Source organism: Panthera uncia, chromosome X (assembly GCF_023721935.1).
Source record: "Panthera uncia isolate 11264 chromosome X, Puncia_PCG_1.0, whole genome shotgun sequence".
NCBI lineage: Eukaryota > Metazoa > Chordata > Mammalia > Carnivora > Felidae > Panthera > Panthera uncia.
In genome coordinates this window covers 46344324-46371012 of record NC_064817.1, presented here as the reverse complement: position 1 = coordinate 46371012, position 26689 = coordinate 46344324, and the positions used below count along the sequence as shown (strand labels likewise).

The following is a 26689-nucleotide window of genomic DNA, read 5'->3' as shown; positions in this document are numbered from 1 at the left end:
ACTTTTAAAACCTATTTTGCTTATTTAGAGTGGCTCTGATGGACTCATGGATATTATGGGTGCAATTGAAAGACCCATCATATGATTGCTTGGTGCTACCACTGCCTTGATTTCAGCAAATTCTCACTAGGGATTTTATTTTCTCATTTCCCCTTTTGTTTGTATCTCTTTCCTCATAGGAGAACTGATACCAAAATTTTAATTAATCCTCTCAGAGGAATCTCAAAAACAAGACTGTTATAAACACTTACCATTACAACAATTAGCCACTGTAAGTAGTGATGGCATTTTAAATCAGAAAAAACACAACTACAGAGTCTCAGCAACTTGATGCTTAGTATGTTGTTTTCCAGTCTCCTACATTTGGTGATGGAATGATTACAAGGCATTGAATTTCAAAGATAGAAAACCCTTAGAAAGTTTTTTCCTATAATGATCTAAGATCTGTTTTTTAGTAATTTCCACCCACATATCTTGCTTTTGGTTTTTTAATTCATGCTAAACATTTATCAACTCCTCCTTTGACATGTGTTTGAAATCTCTCACCATCCTAACTCTCTCTTCTGATTATACTCCAACTTCCCAATGTCCTTCCTAAGGCACAATATTGAAAACTGATTATAATTCTAGAGCTGTGGTGAAGCTAAATATTTTGAACCACTCAGGGGCTATAATTTTCTTTGATCACTTCCAATTACAAACTAAAATAGATACATCTACAGAGATGAGAATTGGCTGGGAAATAGTGGTGAAAGAAGGACTTAATTTACTCCTTTCTGAATTCTGAACTTATTTTTTAAATTAAATAAAAAGGGAAGATTTCAGCATGTGAACTCTCTTCTATACAGGTTTTCAAGTTTGTTCATCAAAGTATTTGTTGCAAGACAACTACTATCTACCACCAGGTTGGGTTCTCTAGAGATGCACAAAAGGAAATAATATAGTTTCCTTCTCCAGGAATTTGCAATTTAGTTGAGAAGAATGCCCATACGCTTGTGACACAGGCAAATGAGAAAGTAAAATGGAGGATGATAGATGCCAAATGAAGGAGAGCCCAGGGAAGATGTTAATGTTTCAAAGAAGACTATTTTCCTGTTAGGGAAGAGAATGGTTATGGTATTGGGAGAGACAGGTGCTAAGCCTGGCTAGAAATGTAGCACTAGAAATGTTCTTAACTTTTCCACAAAAGCATTCTTAATGGCATAGACAAATAAATGCATTTTGCTAGAAAATCCGAGTGTGTTCCTTAATAAGGTTAAAACTATTTTTGACATTTGTGTCTTATTATAAAAGGTCATTAAACTTGTACATTTTCTCTTTAATAAAATAATATTTTTAAAATATGAAATGTGATTAAATTACTTGTTATCAAATAACATACAGAATACAGAAAGATACATAGTATTTTCCTCAAAAATATGCATACCCCAGGAGTGCCTGTGTGGCTCAGTTGGTTGAGCATCCAACTTGGGCTTAGGTCATGATCTTACAGTTTGAGAGTCCAAGCCCCACATCAGGGTCATTGTTGTGAGTGTGGAGCCCCCTTCAGATCTTCTGTCCCCCTCTCTCTGCCCCTCCCCCACTCTCTCAAAAATAATAAATAAAAATTAAAAAATATATATGCATACCCCAATTTTAGAATCATGGACGAAACAAGAGAGTATTTGTACTATATTAAGCACTAAAGAGACATGATAAAAACAGTGTTTACAAATAATTATTCTTGAAGCTGTGTGCAAGAATAATTGGAGGGGATGAAATTAAATAAAAGATAGAATAATTCTAAAAGAATAAATGGAGGAAGGTGAGGCCCAAGAAAGGGGGACACTGATGCTTACCTGATCCAGCATTTTTGCCATCTCCTCCAATGAGTGGGACTGTAATGGCTGCAGGGCCCCCATCAGCAGGCAAAGTAGTATACACCATGGGAAGTGACTGTACCACTACTGGGATGGTCTTTAGGCCACCCAACTTATTTGGTAGTCTGACTGAAGGGATGCTGTGAATCACATGAAAGATCTGCTGGCCACCAGTTCCTTGAGAGGATGCCAGGATAGACCTTGGAGTCAGAACAGTAGGGATATTTGCTGAAGTGCCTGTGTCAGATGTTGAAGTGGACACTACAAGTGTCTGGAGAGCAGGCTTTGGCTTGGGAGTGAATATTGGGGGTTGCAGCATGCTGGCAGGCTGGAGATGAGCCTTGGGCTTGTGAAAAGAGAGGTCAACTGGTTCCACCTGGGGCAGGTTGAAATCATTAGCCAGAAGTTCTTCTGGGGGCTCAATCTTGATGTCACTAAATAATGCTGGGTTCTCCATGGGACTGGCATCTGGGAATGGTGGAGATGTCATATTCCCTCTATCTTCTATCTTAGGAGGATCTCTGATATGAACAGAGCCAGTGACCTAAAATAAATAAATAAATGAAAGGTGCAAAATATTCATTACCCTGAAAAGTCATGTGAAGAATGAAATCAAGAAATCTATATTTTCTTCTCATGGACACATATATAGGGAGTTGAGAGAAATGAGGCAGGAGTATGAGGAAAAAGGAAGGGAAACTTTACTAAACACTAGTACCAGGCACTGTATCAAGCAATTGATACAAATTATTTCATTTAATCTTCATAATAACCCTGAAAGATTACTTAAAGTCAACATTTTCTGAATATCAACCATAAGTACTGTGCTAAGCTCAGTGACAGCAAATGTGAGTAAGGGTCTAGCCACAAAGTGTATACTAACATACTAACTATAATGATAGGGTAATGTGAATAGCTTATAAGTCATACCATAAGTGATGCAGCAGATATACATTCAAGGCATTTAAGAAAAAGTAAAGGGAAAAATTCATTCTAGGCAAGATGAGAAAAGGCTTCAAGGAGGAAGAGCTATGATATATGGATCTTAGAGAATTAATAAGAATTATTTAGGCAGAAAATGAGTAAGAGAGATGTTTTGAGTTTATAGAGATATAACAAGAGACAATATTTTTAGGGAATAATGAAGCAGTATTGTCAATTGTATTATATGCAAAGCCAAAATGTGAAACTTCTACATTAAAAAAAATATGAATTAAATGGTCACTTTATAGGTAATACATATTTGTAAAAACCCATAAAACCTCAATCTAATTTAAAACCTCCTAAAAATTCTATTAATGTAAATGTCAATGATATTTTGAACTGTTATGCCATTGCTAAGCAACACCCTGGTTCTTGAAGATGGCCTTGGAGATAGTGATGCTACTTTATCCAGCTAATAAAATAAGACCTCATTCTCTCTCACAATTGGATTTGGTTTATAGGGGTTTTGAATTATGGGAGATGTTCAATAATGCATCCTTTGCACAGAATAAAACTATCCTTTCTTTTTTTTTTTACATTTGGAATATGATGGAAGGTTGAACTCAAAGAAAGGCTGGGTGATAAAGTATAATTCTTTCAAAGAGGGGAGTTACAAGTGCACAGCTATTTTGGTGGTAATTAACTAGCTCCTCAATGAAGGATAGATTGAAGGAAGAATAAGACTGCGTTCAAAGGGACCATAAAGAAAGCAACAGGAACAATAATGGTGACATTTATTAAATGATTGTAAAAATTTGAATATTGGCTGGATTTTGGATGATATTAAAGAATTATTGTTAATGTTTATAGGTTTGATATAGGTTGTTGGAAGATGACAGTGGAGTAGGAGGAGCCTAGGCTCTCCTCATCCCATGAATACAGCCAGAATATTATCAAATCATCCTAAACATTCCAGAAATTGACCTGAAGACTGGCAGAACAAACTCCACAACTAAAGGTACAGAAGAGGCCACATTGAAGAAGGGAGGAAGGGTGGAGACATGTTTTAAGACAGAAACAGATTGTGGCTGCTGCAGTGGGGAGGGAGCCACAACCACACAGGAGAGCAAGAGACAGACTAACATAGGGGGAGCTTAAAGCCTGGAGTTTTAAAGTCAGTTGGCTTGGCTGGGATGCAGCCCAGATGGCAATGTACTGCTCTTAGAGAGAAAGCAAGCAAACAACCCAAGAACATACAGCATGGAAACAGTGATTTGAAGAGCACCTGAGTTATAGAATGGGGAGGTTATTTGCTCATTTCAGAGTGCATCCCACAGAGGCAGCATCTATGGAGAGACATTCTTGCAACAAAGAAATTGGGTGGAGCCATTTCCCACCCATGCTTCTCGGCATGAGCACAGGGCTACCAGTAGGAACAAGCCCAGCACCAATGCTCACTAACTTGTTTACACCAAGCCCCCCTCTTTGTGTTCCAGAAAACACCACCTCCCAGTATTTTCTGCCTCAGTCCCAGCACTGTATGCCCCCTACCTTAGAATACAGGCCCAAACCGTGGCTTATACCCAGTGCCCCAACTCAGGAGATTTGCAGTGTCTCAGTTCCATTCGTGGAGGTGACAGTTCTCATTTCACAAGCAGACCAGAGCATACCTAGTTAAAATGTGTCACATTCATTCCAGAGGCCAAATATTGTCCACAACAAGCAAAGAGAGCCTCTGGAGTTACTGGCCTGAAGGATAAAGTGGCAGGGCAAAACAACAGTGCACATGCAGCACACAATGGGAATACTCCCAGAAGTGCCCGGCCCTGGGGAACAGGACACTACATGGCAGGGCATTGTAAGTGACAATCTGAAGGTAGGCAACACAAAAGCAGTATAAATGACTATTTCTGTAAACAAGAAGTCAAGGAACTCATGAAAGAAAACATCTAAAATATGACAACTTTTACCTTGAACATGGGGAGGAGAGGAGTAAAGAATGGGTTCAAACATAAATGACCATCGACTTAATATAGACTGCTATATGCAGAAGTAGTTATATACAAATAATGGTACCCACACATCAAAAATCACAAATACATATACAAAGAATAGAGAGAAATAAATTCAAATATATTATTAAAGAAATTCATCAAAGCATGAAAGAAAGGATCAAAGAAAATCTTCAGAAATAATCACATAACAAATAATACAATGACAATAAATACATATCTATCAATGATTACTCTGAATGTAAATGGACTAAACACTCCAATGAAAAATAAGCATAGGGTGATGGAATGGATTTAAAAAAATATGTCTATATGCTGCCTACAAGAGACTAATTTTAGACCTAAAGACCCCCTGCAGATTGAAAGTGAGAAGACTGAGAAATATCTATCATGAAAATACATGTCAAGAAAAGGCTGCAGTAGCAATACTTATATTAGGAAAAATAGACTTTATATATTTTTTAAATGTTTATTTTCAAGAGAGAGAGACAGAATGTGGGCAAGGGAGGTGTAAGGAGAGAAGGAGACACAAAATCCAAAGCTGAGCTGTCAGCACAGAGCCCAATGCAGGGCTCAAACTCATGAGCCACACGATCATGAACTGACCCGAAGTCAGACACTTAACCAACCTAGCCACCCAGGCACCCCAGAAAAACTAGATTTTAAAACACAGACTGTAACAAGAGACAAAAAAGGACATATTAATAATAAAGAAGATAATCCAAAAAGAACATAAAATAATTGTAAATATTTATGCACCCATAGAAACAACCATGTACATAAAACAATAATAAACATAAAGGAACTAATTGATAATAATACAATGATGGTAGGGGATTTTAACAGCACACTTACATCAATGGACAGATGATCTAAACAGAAAATCAACAAGAAAAAAATGGCTTTGAATGACACACTGGAACAGGACTTAATAGATATATTCAGAACATTCCATCCTAAGACATCAGAATACACATTATTTTCAAGTGCTCATGGAATATTATCCATAATAGAACTCTAGGTCACAAAACAAGTTTCAACAAGTCCAAGGATCAATGAAGTCATACCATGCAACTTTTCTGACCACAATGCTATGAAAATAGAAGAAAACTACAAAAAAATCTGAAAGTACACCAATACATGGAGATCAAATAACATGCCACTAAACAATAAATATGCCAACCATGAAATCAAAGAAAAAAATGAAAACGTACATGAAAATGAAAAACAGAACAGTCCAAAGCCTTTGGGATACAGCAAATCAGTTCTAAGAGAGAAGTTTATAGCAATACAGGCTTGCCTGAAGAAATAAGAAAAATATCAAATCAACAACCTAACCTTTCACATAAAGAAACTAGAAAAAATGAAAAAAAAAAAACCTAAACCAGGATAAAGGAGGAAATAATAAAGACTAAAGCAGAAATAAATGACATGGAAAACATAACAGCTCAATGAAACAGGAGATGGCTATTGGAAAAAAAATCAATAAAGTTGAATCCCTAGCCAGACTTATCAAGAAAAAATAGAAAACTCAAATAAATAAAATCAAAACTGATAGAGGAGAAATAACAAATAACACCACAGAAATATAAGCCATTGTAAGAGAATATTATGAAAAATTGTATGCCAACAAATTGGACAACCTGGAGAAATGTATAAATTCCTAGAAACATATAAATTACCAAGACAGAAACAGGAAGAAACAGAAATTTGAACAGACCAATAACCAGCAAAGAAATTCAACTAGTGTTCAAAAAACTCCCAAGAAACAAAAGTCCAGGAACAAATGGCTTCACAGGTGAATTCTACCAAACATTTAAAGAGCTAATACATATTCTTCTCAAAATATTCCAAAAAAATAGAAGAGGATGGAAAGCTTCCAAATTCATTCTATGAAGTCAGCATTACCCTGATACCAAAACCAGATAAATATACCACTAAAAAAGAGAACTATATGCCAATATCCCTGATGAAAATAGATGCAAAAATCCTGAACAAAATACTAGCAAACTGAATTCAAGAATGCATTAAAAAAGTCATTAACCACAATCAAGTGGAATTTATTTCTGTGTTGCAAGTGTGTTTCGGTATTTACAGATCAATAAATGTGATATATGAATGAAAGGATAAGAACCATATGATCATTTCAATAGATGGATTAAAGCACTTACAAAGTACAATATACATTCATGATAAAAACCCTCAACAAAGTAGGTTTAGAGGGAACATACCTCAACATAATAAAGGCCATATATGAAGAACCCACAGCAAGCATCATCATCAATAGGAAAAAAACTGAGAGATTGTCCCCTAAGATCAGGAACAAGACAAGGATGTCCACTGCCACCACTTCTATTCAACATAATATTGAAAGTTCTAGCCACAACAATCAGACGACAAAAAGAAATAAAAGGCATCCAAATCATTAAGGAAGATGTAAAACTTTTGCAGATGACATGATACTATACACAGAAAACCCTGAAGACTCCAACAAAAGTTTTGCTAGAACTGATAAACAAATTCAGCAAACTCACAGGGTACAAAATAAATGTACAGAAATCTGTTGCAATTTTATACACCAATACTGAAGCAGCATAAAGAGAAATTAAGAAAACAATGCCATATACAATGGCGCTAACAGTAAAAAGATACCTAGGAATAAACCTAACCAAAGAGGGAAAAGACATGTACTCTGAAAATAATAATTAAAAAAAAAACTGATGAAAGTAATTGAAGATGACACAAAGAAATGGAAAAACATTCCATGTTCATGGATTGGAAGAACAAATATTGTTAAAATGTCTTTACTACCTAAATCTATCTACACATTTAATGGAATCCCTACCAAAATACCACCAGCATTTTTCACTCAGCTAAAGCAAACAATCCTAAAATTTATATGGAAGCACAAACGACCCCGAATAGCCAAAGTAACCTTGAAAAATAAAAGCAAGGCTGAAGACATCACAATTCCAGACTTCAAGTTATGTTACAAAGCTGTAGTCATCAAAACAATATGGTAATGACACAAAAATAGATACATAGATCAATAGAACAATACAGAAACCCAGACATGAACCCACAACTATATGGTCAATTAATGTGGACAAAGCAGGAAAGCATATCCAATGGGAAAAAGCAGTCTCTTTAACAAAGGGGTGTTGGGAAAACTGGACAGCAGCATGCAAAAGAATGAAAGTGGACCACTTTCTTATACCATACAAGGAATTAATATAAACTGGATTAAAGACATACATGTGAGACCTTAAACCATAAAAATCCTATAGAAGAACACAGGCAGTAACTTCTTTGACATAGGCCATAGAATCTTCTTTCTAGATATATCTCCTGAGAAAAGGGAAGCAAAAGAAAAATAAGCCTTTAGAACTAAATCAAAATGAAAAGCTTCTGAACAGCAAGGAAAATATTCAACCAAACTAAAAGGCAAACTATGGAATGGAAGAACGTATTTGCAGATGACATATCCGATAAAGAGTTAATATCCAAAATCTAGAAATAATTTATAAAAACTCAACACCCAAAGAACAAATAATCCAAATGAAAACTGGGCAGAATGCATGAACAGACATTTCTCCAAAGAAGACATCCAGACGGCCAACAGACACATGCAAATATGCTCAACATCACTTACCATCAGGGAAATGGAAATTAAAACTGTAATGAGATATCACCTCACACCTGTCAGAATGGCTAAAATCAACAACACAAGAAACAACAGTTGTCAGTGAAGATGTGACAAAAAAGGAACACTTGTGCACTGTTGAAAAGAATGCAAACTGATGCAGCCACTGTGGAAAACATTATGGAGGTTACTAAAAAAATTAAAAATAGAACTACCCTATAATCTAGCAATCACAATACTGGGTATTTACCCCCAAGGAATACAAAGACATTAATTTAAAGGGATGCATGCATCCTGATGAATATAGCAATATTATTTACAATAGCCAAATTGTGGAAGCAGCCCAAATATCCATTGACGGATGAATGGATAAAGAAGAGGTGTCATATATATATATATATATATATATATATATATATATATATATAATTCAGCCACAAAAAAGAATGAATGAAATATTCTTATTTGTATCAATATGGAAGGAGCTAGAAAGTTTAATGCTAAGTGAAATAAGTCAGTCAGAGAAAGACAAATACCACATGATTTCACTGATATGTGGAACTAAAGAAACACAACAAACAAAGAGAAAAAAAAAGAGAACGAGACAAATCAAGAAACAGACTCTTAATTATAGAGAACAAACTTATGGTTACAAGAAGGGATGGTGTGGGGGATGGGTTAAATAGGTGATGGGAATTAAGGAGTGCACTTGTCATGATGAGCACAGGGTGTTGGTAAGGAATTGTTGAATCACTATATTGTATATTGTACTAAAACTAATAAAACACTGTATGTTAAAAATTAATAAAGAAATAAATAAAAATAAAAGCACATATCTTTAAAAAGGGGTTTGATAAAACATCACCGTCATGATTTTTAAAAAATTTAGGTGAGAGTTAATAAAGGTCTGAACTCAGAAAATAGAGGGCTAAGTACAGGAAGTGTTCTCTGAGTTTGACTTTATTCAAAAAACCCCCAGAGCATGCTGGGAGTGAGTGTAGGCATCGAGAGATATCCGTACTTTATCTACAGAATCTACCCAGCCTCCCATCTGTGTTTTCCCTCTACTGTGCTATGATACTCTTGGTTTCCTGATTTATAAGCCCAGACCCCAACTGAGGCCTTGTCTGTGGTCCAAGTATTGTTTCCAACTACTCCTGTAAGTCCTAACTTCTGTGATTTCCCCCATCATTTAACATACTTTTAAATCTATTTTTATTTCAGTATAGTCGACCCACAATATTACATTAGTTTCAGGTGTATAACATAATGATTAAACATTTCTACAAATTATCTTATGCTCAGTGCAAGTGTAGCTACCATCTGTCACTAAGACACTATTATAATAACATTGACAACATTCCCTATGCTATACATTTTAATCACATGATGAAAAGCCTGTATCTCCCACTCCCTTTCATCCATTTTGCCCATTTTCCCACTCCTCTCCTCTGGCAACTATCAGTTTGTTTTCTGTATTTATTGTTCCACATACTTGTGTAATGTGATCTATCCCTCATAGGTGGATTCATTTCATCCAGATAAGGAGGGCAGTAGAATCTTACTGGGGTGGGGTGGGGGGAGATAAGGGATGGAAATTGTAAAGAATGACTGTATTGAATTTAAAACTTCCTTATTCTCTGAAACTTTCAAATCTACTTGAGCTATTTTTATCTACATTTCCCACTTGTCACTTAACCTGACAATCTCTCTTCCCAGATTAAAAGGCAGAACCCCAGGAATCTCTAAGGAACAGTAGGATAGCTGTTACTCAATCCACAGTTATTCATTTTATTGAAAAATACATTATTCAGGAAAATCCAAAATGGAAACTGACCAATAAGAGTAAAGAAACTAAAGAACATATAGACTATTCTTTTTTTAAAGGTTTTTGAGCATAGTCGCCATACAATGTTACATTAGTTTCAAGTGTACAACATAGTGATTCAACAAGTTTGTGCTATGCTCACAAGTATACCTATGACCTGTCACCATACAACACTATCCCAATATCATTGACTATATTCCTTATCTTGTGCCTTTTATTCTTATGAATTACTTATTTCATAATTAGAAGCCTGTATCTCCCACTCCCCTTCATCAATTTTGCCCATCCCTTACCCCACTCACCTCTGGAATCCATCAGTTTGCTCTCTGTATTTACAGGTCTGATTCTGCTTTTTATTCATTTTTTTATTCGGTTTATTTTTGATTCCACGTATGAGTGAAATACAATATTTGTTTTTCTCACTCTGAGTTATTACACTTGGCACCACACCCTCTAGGTTCATCCATGTTGTTGCAAATGGCAAGACTTCATCCTTTTTTTGTGGATGCATAATATTCCTCTGTGTGTGTGTGTCTGTGTGTGTGTACCACATCTTCATATTTTTTATTATTTTTTTATTATGAAATTTATTATCAAATTGGTTTCCATACAAAACCAAGTGCTCATGCCAACAGGTGCCCTCAATACCCATCACCCACCCACCCCTCCCTCCCACCCCCCATAAACCCTCAGTTTGTTCTCAGTTTTTAGGAGTCTCTTACGTTTTAGCTCCCTGCCTATCTAACCATTTTTTTGCTTCCCCTCCCCCATGGTCTTCTGTTAAGTTTCTCAGGATCCACATAGGAGTGAAAACATATGGAATCTGCTCTTCTCTGTATGACTTTTTTCACTTAGCATAACACTCTCCAGTTGCATCCATGTTGCTACAAAAGGCCATATTTCTCATTGCCAAGTAAAATTCCATTGTGTATATAAACCAAAATTTCTTTATCCATTCATCAGTTGATGGACATTTAGGCTCTTTCCATACTGTAGCTATTGTTGAGAGTGCTCCTATAAACATTGGGGTACAAGTGCCCCTATGCATCAGCACGGCTGTATCCTTTGGGTAAATTCCTAGCAGTGCTACTACTGGGTCATAGGGTAGCTCTATTTTTAATTTTTTGAGGAACCTCCACACTGTTTTCCAGAGTGGCTGCACCAGTTTGCATTCCCACCAACAGTGCAAGAGGGTTCCTGTTTCTACACATCCTCTCCAGTATCTATAGTCTCCTGACATGTTCATTTTAGCCACTCTGACTGGCATGAGGTGATATCTGAGTGTGGTTTTCACTTGTATTTCCCTGATGAGGAGGGACGCTGACCATCTTTTCGTGTGCCTGCTGGCCATCTGGATGTCTTCTTTAGAGAAGTGTCTATTCATGTTTTCTGCCCATTTCTTCACTGGGTTATTTGTTTTTCGGGTGTGGAGTTTGATGAGCTCTTTATAGATTTTGTATACTAGCCCTTTGTCCAATATGTCATTTGTAAATATCTTTTCCCATTCTGTTGGTTACCTTTTAGTTTTGTTGATTGTTTCTTTTGCAGTGCGGAATCTTTTTATCTTCATGAGGTCCCAACAGTTCATTTTTGCTTTTAATTCCCTTCCCTTTGGGGATGTGTCAAATAAGAAATTGCTGCAGCTGAAGGAAGAGAAGTTTTTCCCTGCTTTCTCCTCTAGGGTTTTGATGGTTTCCTGTCTCACATTCAGGTCCTTTATCCATTTTGAGTTTGTTTTTGTGAATGGTGTAAGTAAGTGGTCTAGTTTCATCCTTCTGCATGTTGCTGTCCAGTTCTCCCAGCACCATTTGTTAAAGAGACTGTCTTTTTCCCATTGGATATTCCTTCCTGCTTTGTCAAAGATTACCTGGCCATAATTATGTGGGTCTAGTTCTGGGGTTTCTATTCTATTCCATTGGTCTATGTGTCTGTTTTTGTGCCAATACCATGCTGTCTTGATGATTACAGCTTTGTAGTAGAGGCTAAAGTCTGGGATTGTGATGCCTCTTGCTTTGGTCTTCTTCAAAATTGCTTTGGCTATTCGGGACCTTTTTTGGTTCCATGCAAATTTTAGGTTTGCTTGTTCTACCTTCGAGAAGAATGCTGGTGCAATTTTGATTGGGATTGCATTGAATGTGTAGATAGCTTTGGGTAGTGTTGACATTTTGACAATATTTATTCTTCCAATCCATGAGCACGGAATATTTTTCCATTTCTTTATATTTTCTTCAATTTCCTTCATCAGCTTTCTATAGTTTTCAGCATACAGATCTTTTACATCTTTGGTTAGATTTATTCCTAGGTATTTTATGCTTCTTGGTGCAATTGTGAATGGGATCAGTTTCTTTATTTGTCTTTCTGTTGCTTCATTATTAGTGTATAAGAATGCAACTGATTTCTGTACATTGATTTTGTATCCTGAGACTTTGATGAATTCATGTATCAGTTCTAGCAGACTTTTGGTGGAATCTATCGGATTTTCCATGTATAATATCATGTCATCTGCAAAAAGGGGAAGCTTGACTTCATCTTTGCCAATTTTGATGCCTTTGATATCCTTTTGTTGTCTGATTGCTGATGCTAGGAATTCCAACACTATGTAAACAACAGCGGTGAGAGTGTACATCCCTGTCGTGTTCCTGATCTCAGGGGGAAAGCTCTCGGCTTTTCCCCATTGAGGATGATATTATCTGTGGTCTTCTCATAAATGGCTTTGATGATGTTTAACTATGTTCCTTCTATCACGAATTTCTCAAGGGTTTTTATTAAGAAAGGATGCTGAATTTTGCAATTGCTTTTTCTGAATCAATTGATAGGATCATATGGTTCTTATCTTTTCTTTTATTAATGTGATGTACCACATTGATTGATTTGTGAATGTTGAACCAGCCCTGCATCCCAGGAATGAATCCCACTTGATCATGGTGAATAATTCTTTTTATATGCTGTTGAATTCGATTTGCTAGTATCTTATTGAGAATTTTTGCATCCGTATTCATCAGGGATATTGGCCTGTAGTTCTCTTTTTTTACCGGGTGTCTGTCTGGTTTAGGAATCAAAGTAATCCTGGCCTCATAGAATGAGTCTGGAAGTTTTCCTTTCCTTTCTATTTTTTGGAATAGCTTGAGAAGGATAGGTATTATCTCTGCTTTAAACGTCTGGTAGAATTCCCCTGGGAAGCCATCTGGTCCTGGACTCTTACTTGGTGGGAAATTTTTGATAAGTGATTCAATTCTTCACTGGTTATGGTTCTGTTAAAGCTTTCTATTTCTTCCTGTTTGAGTTTTGGAAGAATGTGGGTGTTTAAGAATTTGTCCATTTCTTCCAGGTTGTCCAGTTTGTTGGCATATAATTTTTCAGAGTATTCCCTTATAATTGTTTGTATCTCTGAGGGATTGGCTGTAATAATTCCATTTTCATGATTTTATCTATTTGGGTCCTCTCCCTTTTCTTTTTGAGAAGCCTGGCTAGAGGTTTGTCAATTTTGTTTATTTTTTCAAAAAAACCAACTCTTGCTTTCGTTGATCTGCTCTACAGTTTTTTTTAGATTCTATATTGTTTATTTCTATTCTGATATTTATTATTTCTCTTCTTTTGCTGGATTTGGGGTGTCTTTGCTGTTCTGCTTCTATTTCCTTTAGGTGTGCTGTTAGATTTTGTATTTGGGATTTTTCTTTTTTTTTGAGATAGACTTGGATTACAATGTATTTTCCTCTCAGGACTGCCTTCGCTGCATCCGAAAGCCTTTGGATTGTTGTATTTTCATTTTCATTTGTTTCCATATATTTTTTAAATTTCTTCTCTAATTGCCTGGTTGACCCATTCATTCTTTAGTAGGGTGTTCTTTAGCCTCCATGCTTGTGGAGGTTTTCAAAACTTTTTCTTGTGGTTGATTTCAAGCTTCATCATTTTGTGGTCTGAAAGTATGCATGGTATGATCTCAATCTTGTATATTTATGAAGGGCTGTTTTGTGACCCAGTACATGATCTATCTTGGAGAATGTTCCATGTACACTCGAGAAGAACGTATTTTCTGTTGCTTTGGGATGCAGAGTTCTAAATATATCTATCAAGTCCATCTGATCCAGTGTACCATTCAGGGCCCTTGTTTCTTTATTGATCTTGTGTCTAGATGATCTATCCAATGTTGTGAGTATTAAAGTCCCCTGCAATTACCACATTCTTATCAATAAGGTTGCTTATGTTTGTGAGTAATTGTTTTATATATTTGGGGCCTCCCATATTCAGCACATAGACATTTATAATTTTTAGCTCTTCCTGATGGATATACCCTGTAATGATTATATAATGCCCTTCTTCATCTCTTGTTACAGCCTTTAATTTAGTCTAGTTTGTCTGATATACGTATGGGTACTCCACTTTCTTTCGACTTCCAGTAGCATGATAGATAGTTCTCCATCCCCTCACTTTCAATCTGAAGGTGTCCTCAGGTCTAAAATGAGTCTCTTGTAGACAGCATATAGATGGGTCTTGTTTTTTTTATCCATTCTGATACCCTATGTCTTTTGGTCTTTTGGTTGGAGCATTTAGTCCATTTAATTCAGTGTTATTATTGAAAGATATGGGTTTAGAGTCATTGTGATGTCCGTAGGTTTCATGCTTGCAGTGATGTCTCTGTTACTTTGTCTCACAGGATTCCCCCTTAGGATCTCTTGTAGGGCTGGTTTAGTGGTGATGAATTCCTTCAGTGTTTGTTTGGGAAGCCCTTTACCTCTCCTTCTATTGTAAATGACAGACTTGCTGTATAAAGGATTTTCAGCTGCATTTTTTTTTTCTGTTCATCACATTGAAGATCTCCTGCCATTCCTTTCTGGCCTGCCAAGTTTCAGTAGACAGATCTGTCATGAGTCTCATTGGTCTCCCTTTATATGTTAGAACATGTTTATCCCTAGCTGCTTTCAGAATTCTCTCTTTATCCTTGTATTTGCCAGTTTCACTATGATATGTCATACAGAAGATCAATTCATGTTACATCTAAAGGGAGTTCTCTGTGCCTCTTTGATTCCAGTGCCTTTTTCCTTCCCCAGTTCAGGGAAGTTCTCAGCTATGATTTCTTCAAGTATACCTTCAGCACCTTTCCCTCTCTCTTCCTCCCCTGGAATGCCAATTATGCGTACATTATTTCGCTTAATTAGGTCACTTAGTTCTCTAAGTCTCCCCTCATACTCCTGAATTTTTTTTATCTCCCTCTTTCTCAGCTTCTTCTTTTCCCATAATTTTACCTTCTAATTCACGTATTCTCTCCTCTGCCTCTTCAATCCGAGATGTGGTCATCTCCATTTTATTTTGCAGTTCATTTATAGCATTTTTTAGCTCCTCCTGACTGTTTCTTAGTCCCTTGATCTCTGTAGTAATAGATTCTCTGCTGTCCTCTATACTTTTCTCAAGCCCAGCGATTAATTTTATGACTATTATTTTAAATTCATTTTCTGCTCTATTGCTTAAATCGTTTTTGATCAGTTCGTTTTTGATCAATTCGCTACTTCCTGGAGTTTCTTTTGAGAGAATTCCTCCATTTTGTCATTTTGGATAGTCCCTGGAGTGCAGAGAACTGCACAGCTCTTCCTCTGTGCTGTCTGGAGTAACTTGTTTTGGTGGGCGGGTTGCAGTCAGACCTGATGTCTGCCCCCAGCCCACTGCTGAGGCCACAGTCAGACTGGTGTGTACCTTATCTTCCCCTCTCCCAGGGGCAGGACTCATGGTGGTGTGGCCTCTGGGCTACTTGAACACTGCCAGTCTTGTGGTACTGCTTCGATGGGATCTTCTGAATCTACCCCACACAGGAGCCAAGGAGATTATCCTAAAACACAAATCCAGCCATGATAGTGCTTGAAGACAGTCAATAGTTCTCCTACGATTCCTCTTCTGAAAGAAGGTCTGTAGATTCCATGTAGACAGATGTCTGAGACGCGAGCAGATGGTGAGGCAGGGTTTCTCTGAGGTGCCTCCTGAGGTCCTGGAAGGTCAGGTGCCTTGCTCAAAGCTGGCTTCCAAGGACGCTGCACTCTTCGCACTCCCCAAGGGGTGTAGAGACACTTTTGGGATCGAGAATGATCACTGCACTTGGCTGCCCGAGCCAGGGGAGAGCTCAGAGTCAGGAAGTAACTTCCCCCTGTGGAGACGTGAGGGGCGCCATGGTGGGAGGCATGGGGCGGGGCCCTGTACCACATCTTCTCACCCTTTCATTTATGAATGGACACTCAGGTTGCTTTCATATCATAGAGACTATTCTTGTCCTGATGAGATAAGATATTGCAAGGCCTTTTTTAACACCCATCATGAGTTGTGCTTCTGTAGGCTAAGCCTGCCCTGTGACCTTCAGTTCTTAATAAAAATCATTTCCACAATAAAACTCCAATCATTACCCCTCTCTGCCATCATTATAAGACTAAATGTAATGTTGGAAGTCCAGGTGTTTGGGTTTTCCTGTTTTAACAGTAACTTCCTCACAGCATATCATTATGTATTTCCTTCTGTATATATCATTTTCAAGTGCACCTGGCATGCCTAAGTGAATCCAGTCTGTAGCAAGGATTTTCTAGTTTGTGATTGCTTTATTCTGTAAGCAAGCTTCCTCAAGAAAAACTATGCTCAAAAGTAGGTCTAAAGGTTGAACTTACTTTTTCTTGCTTTGTAATGTGAAGGCATAATAGGACAAGCATCTCATATCCACACATTACTATAGTGAATAATTTCTTTTTTTAAGTTTATTTATATATTTTGAAAGGGAGAGAGAGCGTATGTGAGTGAGAGAAGGAAAGAGAGAATCTGTACTGACAGCACAGAGCCCAACATGGGGCTGGAACCCATGAACCCTAAGATCACGACCTGAGGTGAAATCAAGAGTCAGACACTCAATTGACTAAACCCCTACATTGAATAATTTCTGTGTGGACTGAGAATGCTCTTTTCTATATGGCCAAACACTTTTAATAATAATTCCAATATATAGTCTAATTTCTTCTATATTTTTAATATAACTACACCTATGGTTAAACAAACAAAAAACAAACACTATTGCCATACCTTCTTCTTGTACATACCATACCATACTTGGTATGACATACCATACTTAAAGTTTCTAAAGAGACATAGTGTAAGGAGTAACTGAAGTTTCAGCCCTAGAGTTTTGGTGATTTTTAAAAATTCTCACTGACATGTCTCAAGATGGCTCCCCATTCCACAAAAATGAATATAATTATCACAGTTTTAATAGTGCATCTGAGGATTAATTTAAAACTGTGCCATCAGATTTTTCTTTTTAAATAGCCTCTTTTCATATTCAACACTGTGTGATGGCTTCAGTTTTTAAGTGTTCTGTCATCAGTCACTATCATTTTTCAAAGAAAGAGAATAGCTACTGTACCCATTTGCTACTTTAAAACTTCAGACTGCAGCTTTCTCAAATTTCTGAGTCTATGAAGAAAGTTGAGTATGAAAAAAAACACAGACATTTATGGGGTTAATTTAAAGAGAAGTTTAATTTCCACAGTCCTTCTCAAAGGTCCAGAATAATCTTAATCAGATTTGAAGTCAATTTGAGTTGACAAAAAAAGAGTTATTTATTGATATATCATCAAAGATGATGGATAAAGGCACCCTCAATTCTAGAAAGAAATCCAGAAAAAAATTAGTTAATTTCCAAATATTTATGCTCTTTAGAATTTGATGAAGATAGGTAGAAATGCCCTGGGAGGTCGAGGGTCAGGGGAATCAAATGTTTCAAACAGCTCTGATTTACTAAGTTATTTATTTTTAATATAAAAAATTCCAAGATTTTATTAAATTCCAGTTTTTTAACATACAGTGTAATATTAGTTTCAGGTATAGAATTTAGTGATTCAACACTTCCATACAATACCCAGTGCACTCACAACAAGTACACTCCTTAATCCCCATCACTTATTTAACCCACCACCCCACCATCTCTGGTAACCATCGGTTTGTAATTAAGAGTCTGTTTCTTGGTTTGCCTCTCTTTTTTCCCCCTATGATCATTTGTTTTGTTTCTTACATTCCACGTATGAGTGAAATCATATGGTGTCTTTCTCTGACTGACTCATTTCGCTTAGCATAATACTCTCTAGCTCCAGCCACATTATTGCAAATGGCAAGATTTCATTCTTTTTATGGCTGAGTAATATTTCAGTGTACATATATTTACCACTTGTTCTTTATTCATCCATCAGTCGATGGACATTTTGTGTGAAAAAAAAAACAAAAACAGAATACCTAGGAGTAAAAATGCTGGGTAGATGCATGATACTTTTTCTATTTTGAAACAGTTTTCTTGAGGTGTAATTTACTGTCACAAATTCACACATTTAAATATAAAAAATAAATAAAATAGCTCTGATTTAGAGCTTAAAAGTGGGAAAGCAAGACTAGAAATAAAATGAAATAAAATACTCCAGACAGCACAACAGATGGAAAAGAGAGGAAAGAGTATTTTTATGGTAGTTAAGATAAAACCCAGGCTCCTAAACAGAAAGAGGAAAGCTGCTCATGTACACAGGTCCCTTCTAGCTTTAATCTATGTTTAAACTTATTATTTTCATGCCTGGGTACACAAGTATGTAAATACAGAAATATATGTGCATATTCACTGTTTAAGTCAAAGAGTCAGTTTAACTTTCTGAAACCTTAATCCTTCTCCAATAAGGATTTCAGGTGTATATGTATTAGAGGAAGGAGAAGTGGTTGGAGTTGGGTATTATTAACAGTTAGACCTAACCTAAACCTAGAGGGATTTCAAATTTTACATCATCACCATCTCAATAGTACCTGGAAATGTAGCACTATGAGACGATAGAATTATTCATTTTGTATAAACTAATGAACTAGGCAGTCCTAAGGGACTGAGAGAAAGTATCAAGCAGAGTAGCTGCATCCAAGCAAAATAAGGTTAGATATGTACATATTTATGTTGCTTGTATGTATGTATGTATGTATGTATATGTGTGGCTATATTAACCCATTAGGTATTTGATTAGTACCTAGCTTGAAAATATGGAAAAATTATTACCTGGCATGAAACTATAGAAAATTGATCCCATTTACAATTGCACCGAAAACCATAAGATGCTTAGGAATAAACCAAACCAAAGAGGTAAAACATCAGTATGCTGAAAACTATAGGAAGCTTATGAAAGAAATTGAAGAAGACACAAAGCAATGGAAAAACATTCCATACACATGGATTTGAAGAACAAATATTGTTAAAATGTCAATACTACACAAAGCAATCTACACATTCAATGCCATCCCTATCAAAATAACACCAACGTTCTTCACAGAGCTAGAACAAACAAGTCTCAAACTTATATGGAATCAGTAAAGACCCTGAATGTTGAAAAAGAAAACCAAAGCTGGAGGCATCACTATTCTGGACTTGAAACTGTATCACAAAGCTGTAATCATCAAGACAGTATGGTACTAGCACAAAAACAGACACATAGATCAATGGAACAGAATAGAAAACTCAGAAATAGACCCACAAATGTCTAATCTTCAACAAACAAGAAAGAGTATCCCATGGGTAAAAGACAGTATCTCCAGCAAATGGTGATGGGAAAACTGGACAGCTACATGCAGAAGAATAAACCTGGACCACTTTCTTACACAATACACAAAAATAAATTCAAAATGGATGCAAGACCTAAATTTGAGATAGGAAACCACTAAAATCCTATAGGAGAACACAGCCAGCAACCTCTCTGATCTCGGCAGCAGCAGCTTCTTACTAGACATGTCTCCAGAGGCAAGGTAAATAAAAGCAAAAATTAATGATTGGGACCTCATCAAGATAAAAGGCTACTGCACAGCGAAGGAAACAATCAGTAAAACTAAAAGGCAACTGATAGAATGGGAGGAGATATTTGTAAATAACATATAAAATAAAGGGTCAGTATCCAAAATCTATGAAGAACTTATCAAACTCACACCGAAATAGCAAATAATCCAGAGAAGCAATGGGCAGAATAGATATGAACAGACACTTTTCAAAGAAGGCATCCAGATGGCTAGCAGACACATGAAAAGATGCTCAACATCATTCATAATCAGAGAAATACAAATCAAAACCCCAATTAGATACCACTTCACACTTATCAGAATGGCTAGAATGAACAACTCAGGAAACAACAGATGTTGGTGAGGATACAGAGAAAGGGGAACCCTTTTGCACTGTTCGTGGGAATGTGAAATGGTTCAGTCACTCTGGAAAACAGTATGGAGGTTCCTCAAAAAAAAAAAAAAGTACTATTCTTCAATCCAGCAATTGCACTACTATGTATTTATCCAAAGGATACAAAAATGCTGATTCAGAGGAGTACATGCACCCCAATGTTTAGAGCAGCACTATCAACAATAACAAAATTATGGAAAGTACCCCAACATGCCTCAACTGATGAATGGAGAAAGAAGAGGTGATATATATATATATATATATATATATATATATATATATATAATGGAATATTACTCAGTGATCAAAAGGAATGAAATCTTTCCATTTGCAACAACGTGGATTGAAATAGAGTATATTATGATAAATGAAATAAGTTCGAGAGAGGCAAATATCATATGCTTGCTATCACATGTGGAATTTAAGAAACACAACAGATGAACACAGAAGAATGGAAGGAAAAATAAGATAAAAAGAGAGAGGGGGCAACCCATAAGAGACTCTTAAACACAGAGAACAAACTGAGGGTTGCTGGAGGGGAGATGGGTGGGAGGTTGGGCTAAATGCGTGCTGTGCATTACGTAGGGCACTTGTTGGGATGAGCACTGGGTGTTATATGTAAGTGGTGAATCACTATATTCTACTCCTGAAACCAATACTACACTGTATGTTAACTAACTTGAATTTAGGTAAATAGATTTAAAAAAAAATTAAAAATACAATTTGGTGAAATACTTTTTCTTTCTCAAAGTTCTACAATTGTTTGGTGTACTGCATTACTTACTATATATTAGAAATATATGTAAATGTATAATACACTGTAGTGGGCTGAATGATGTTGCCCCCAAATATATGTCTACATCCTAATCCCTAGAACCCATGAATATTACCTTATTTGGAAAGAGTCTTTGCAGATATAGTTAAACTAAGGATCTTAAAAGAGATTATCCCGGATTATTTGAGTGAGCTCTAAATTCAATGACAATTGTCTTTAAATAGGTACACAGAGCAAAGACACACAGAGACACACACAGGAGAAAGCAATGTGAAGATGTAGGTAGACACTGGAGTGCTGAGTCTGCAAGCCAAGGAACACCTGAATCCACCAGAAGATGGAAGAGGCAAGAAACAGATTATCCCCTAAAGCCTTGGAAAGGATCCTAGTGATAACACAATTTTTGACTTCTGGATTCTAGAACTGTGAGAAAATACATTTATGTTATTTTAAGCCACCCAACTGGTGGCAATTTTTTGCAGCAACCCTGGGAAACCAATACTCCACATCAAACCCGAATTCTCCAGATTGCTTAGGACAGAACCAGTATAGGTATTTATTTATTTGTCGCTGTACTAATCTTCTAAAGGTATGTAAATAATATCCATAATAAGGATATGGCAGAAATTGTATAAGTGGTACATACATAATTGAATTTTGGAAAACAAAAATATCACTATAAAAATAAGATATATAATCAGTTGATAATTAGGTGAGAACAGAGCCACATGAGTAACTGGTACAGATAATTTAGCATGCCAGGAATTCCAGTGCACTAGAGATTAGTAAGATTAATTATCAGTAAAAGCTTTATGGAAGAGATGGAAATGAAATTTGGGCCCTAAGAAAAGTGTGGAATTTGGTTAATTAGACAGGCTAACTGAAGAACATTCCAGGCAGAAAGGTATGAAAAAGGTGTCACTGAGGATCTTTTAGAAATATATGACCCAATTAAATAATATTATTAAAATATTGTTAATTACTTGGGTATAATATTGTTGATGTAGTTATGTAGGATAATGTCATTTTAGGTGATGCATGCTAAATTATTTATGGGCGAAGTTTCTTGATGCAAATTACTTTGAAAGGGAAGAAATGAGAGAAAGACGCGGGGAGTTAGAGGGATGGAGAGAGAGTGAGTGAAAGAGAGAGAGCATGCAATTATGTGAGAATACATGTGAAATGTTAATAAATATTAAATTGGATGATGGAGACATGTATGATACAATATGAACCCTAAAGTTGCTCATATACTTTGTCCAAGAAATCCTACTTCTAGGAAATAATCAGAAACTATAAACAAAGGATAGTGACAACCAAATATATTCATTATATGGTATGGTATGTAGGAATTCAAAGAAGGGAGAGCAGCATGTATGTACTGAGCTAGACAGCCACCCACTAATCCTCTCTCATGACATAAACAAATCATATAATGAGCCAAACCAGTAGGTGTCTGCCCACCTAAATGTTGCCAACATTGTAGTTTATAGAACAGAAGTTCTGACCCTTTTTTCCCTGGGATATGGCCAGTGTTCTGTGGTCATGTAACCACAAGCACCGTAGCTTTACTAAAAACAAGATATCTTGGAAATGGCAAGAAACAAAAAGTTCTCAGATCATCTACTATCCAGAATATTATATACATTGAACAAATTTCAAGGTTCCTTCAAATTCTGGAAAATTAGTATACTTTAACAATGTATGGAAAATATTTTTGGAATTGTACTGAGGTGTGCTGAGATTTCATAATAAAATAGCTATGCATACCTGACAACATTTCACTGAGGATACTTTTTATTACATGCCCAATAGATTTTTATCTAACACTTACACTCAGCTTCCTTTTAGTATTAATTATGACTTAGCACCAGCAACCAGCAGATGTTTTGCCAACAATTAGCAAGTGTTGATGTGCTAATAGTCCCTAAATGGCAACAGCTAAAAGGTAAACAAAATTTTAAATTAAGTTTGGTATTAACACAGTACAAAGGAGTATCACACATATGCACATGTAACTTAAATTCAATTGTACACCAAAGGCAAAACCATTTAATGGTTTAAAAACTTTTTTTTGTGGGTCCAATTCTGGAGTCTCTATTCTATTCCATTCTTCTATGTGTCTGTTTTTGTGCCAACACCATGCTGTCTTGATCACAGCTTTGTAGTACAGGCTAAAGTCTGGGATTGTGATGCCTCCCACTTTGTTCCTCTTCTCCAATATTACTTTGGCTATTCGGGGTCTTTTGTGGTTCCATACAAATTTTAGGATTGCTTGTTCTAGCTTTGAGAAGAATGCTGGTGCAATTTTGATTGGGATTGCATTGAATGTGACACACAAAAGTATGGCCAACTCATCTTTGACAAAGCAGGAAAGAATATCCAATGGAAAAAAGACAGTGTCTTTAACAAATGGTGCTGGGAGAACTGGACAGCAACATGCAGAAGGATGAAACTAGACCACTTTCTTACACCATTCACAAAAATAAACTCAAAATGGATAAAGAACCTGAATGTGAGACAGGAAACCATCAAAACCCTAGCGGAGAAAGCAGAAAAAAACTTCTCTTCCCTCAGCCGCAGCAATTTCTTACTTGAAACATTTCCAAAGGAAAGGGAATTAAAAGCAAAAATAAACTATTGGGACCTCATGAAGATAAAAAGCTTTTGCACTGCAAAGGAAACAATCAACATAACTAAAAGGCAACCGAAGGAATGGAAAAAGATATTTGCAAATGACATATCGGACCAAGGGCTAGTATCCAAAATCTATAAAGAGCTCACCAAACTCCACACCCGAAAAACAAATAATCCAGTGAAGAAATGGGCAGAAGACATTACTAACAGTTTTCTAAAGAAGACATCCAGATGGCCAACAGGCACATGAAAAGATGCTCAATGTCACTCCTCATCAAGGAAATACAAATCAAAACTATACTGAGATACCACCTCACACAGGTCAGAGTGGCTAAAATGAGCAAATCAGGAGACTCTAGATGCAGGAGAGGATGTGGACAAAAGGGAAACTTCTTGCACTGTTGGTGGGAATGCAAACTGGTGCGGCCATGCTGGAAAACAGTGTGGAGGTTCTTCAAAAAATTAAAAATAGAACTACCCTATGACCCAGCAATAGCACTGCTAGGAATTTATCCAAGGGATACAGGAGTGCTGATGCATAGGGGCACTTGTACCCAATGTTTATAGCAGCACTTTTAACAATAGCCACATTATGGAAAGAGCCTAAATGTCCATCAACTGATGAATGGATAAAGAAGTTGTGGTTTATATACACAATGGAATACTACTTGGCAATGAGAAAGAATGAAATATGGCCTTTTGTAGCAACGTGGATGGAACTGGAGAGTGTTATAAGTGAAATAAGTGAAATAAGTCATATAGAGAAAGACAGATATCATATGTTTTCACTCTTATGTGGATCCTGAGAAACTTAACAGAAGACCATAGGGGAGGGGACGGGGAAAAAAAGGGGGAGGTATCCAAACCATAAGAGACTCTTAAAAACTTAGAATGCACTGAGGGTTGATGGGGGGTGGGCGGGAGGAAAAAGTGGGTGATGGGCATTGAGGAGGGCACCTGTTGGGATGAGCACTGGGTGTTGTACAGAAACCAATTTGACAATAAATTTCATATTAAAAAATAATAATAAATTAAAAAATGAAAGAAAACTTTTTTTTTTAAATATGACTCTTAAATGTAAGCCAGATACTTAATCTGGTGACTTAAATAAAGAAACAGATAGTTATTGGATATACAAAACTGTATACTCACTCAACTTTAGAGACAATGTAAGGGATTTTTCAAGGTTAATTTTGACTGTATTTGTGTTTCACTCATGGGGTGACTTTACAACTTAACCCTGAGCAAAATGGGACTTCCAATTCTAACAGAATGCTTGTCTGTTGAAAAACAATCCTTGTCCTTGGAGTGCCCAACGTCACAATTTTCTTATCTGTAAAATGGGAATATTGATAAAACCTATCCATGATGGTTAATTATGTGTCAATTTAGCTGGATCACGGTGATCATATATTTGATCATATATTATTCTGAATGTTTTTGTGAAGATATTCTTTGGGTGAAATTAACATTTAGATCACTCGACTTTTTTTTTTTTAATTTTTTTTTCAACGTTTATTTATTTATTTTTGGGACAGAGAGAGACAGAGCATGAACGGGGGAGGGGCAGAGAGAGAGGGAGACACAGAATCGGAAACAGGCTCCAGGCTCCGAGCCATCAGCCCAGAGCCTGACGCGGGGCTCGAACTCACAGACCGCGAGATCGTGACCTGGCTGAAGTCGGACGCTTAACCGACTGCGCCACCCAGGCGCCCCTAGATCACTCGACTTTGAGTTAAGCAACCCACCTCCATAATATGGGTTGGCTTCATTCAATCACTTGAAGGCCTTAATAGACAAAGATTAAGCCCCTTCAAGCAGGAAAGAACTCTACCAGCAGACTGTCATTGGAACTGCAACTCTTCCCTGGCTTTCCAACCTATCAACCTACCCCCTATTAAATTTTGAACTCATTGGAATTCTACAGTCATGTGAACCAATTCATTAAAATCTCTCTCTCTCTCTCTAAATAGCTAGCGAGCTAGCTAGATATAAGTTGTATATAGATATGTATTTTAACTTATACCTCTATCTATATCTCTATTTGTCTATTTATCTATCTATCTATCTATCATCTAGGGAGAGATTGAGACATACATATTCTGTTAGTTTTGTTTCTTTGGAGAACCCTAACTAATACACTATCCAACAGAGTTATTATGAAGATTAAGTAAGACAATTTATTTAATCTTCAGAGTGCCTGAAATATGGAACAGTGTTAGGTAAATGGTTGGTGTTGTCTACCAAGTGTCTAACTTGCCCCTATAGTCTTGATCCCAGGGGCTATATTTCTCTTAGGTCAGATCTATTCTTTATTCAGACATGAAACCCAAGCTTTCAGGTACTTCCTAGAAATATCCCTTCCTTCACCCCTTTTCAGTCCTCAACACGCTACAAAAAACATGTAGGAAAAAAATGAGCATTAGCTCTATAATGATTGCCAGGTACTCAGCGCTATTATGGTTCAATATTATTAGCATCTCATTTTCCTGATAACTGACCTGTTTGAGGACATGCATTGAGCCACTTTCTGAATTAAGTTGGACCCCCAAGTTGTTTATGAGTTGATCCATATCTGGAAAAAAAAAGACAAGGGAAACAATTTTAGAATAATATCTAATCCTCTACATGCATACCGTATGCCATTTACCCTTGGTTATACCTGTTTGTATTCTATGAACATTACTTTTCAGACTTACTAGATATTGAGAAGTCAGTGTTTGGACAACATTTTAATTTGTATATTCTACTCATCAAAATGGAATTGGCTGCCCCCCGCCCCCCAAAATCCTATATACATGAGA

At 36.6% G+C, this 26689-nt stretch overlaps 1 protein-coding gene across 1 annotated transcript in view; it reads right to left on the bottom strand.

The window, feature by feature from the left end:
• KLF8 (KLF transcription factor 8) overlaps positions 1-26458 on the bottom strand; it is a 49912-nt gene extending 23454 nt beyond the window's left edge. Inside the window, exons 1-2 of the mRNA XM_049644654.1 lie at positions 26387-26458; positions 1839-2403 (exon numbers count right to left, since the gene is read on the bottom strand). Coding sequence (XP_049500611.1) covers positions 1839-2403; positions 26387-26458 — 637 coding nt within the window. The remainder of the gene's footprint in view (positions 1-1838; positions 2404-26386) is intronic.
• Between the last annotated feature and the right edge of the window lie 231 nt (positions 26459-26689).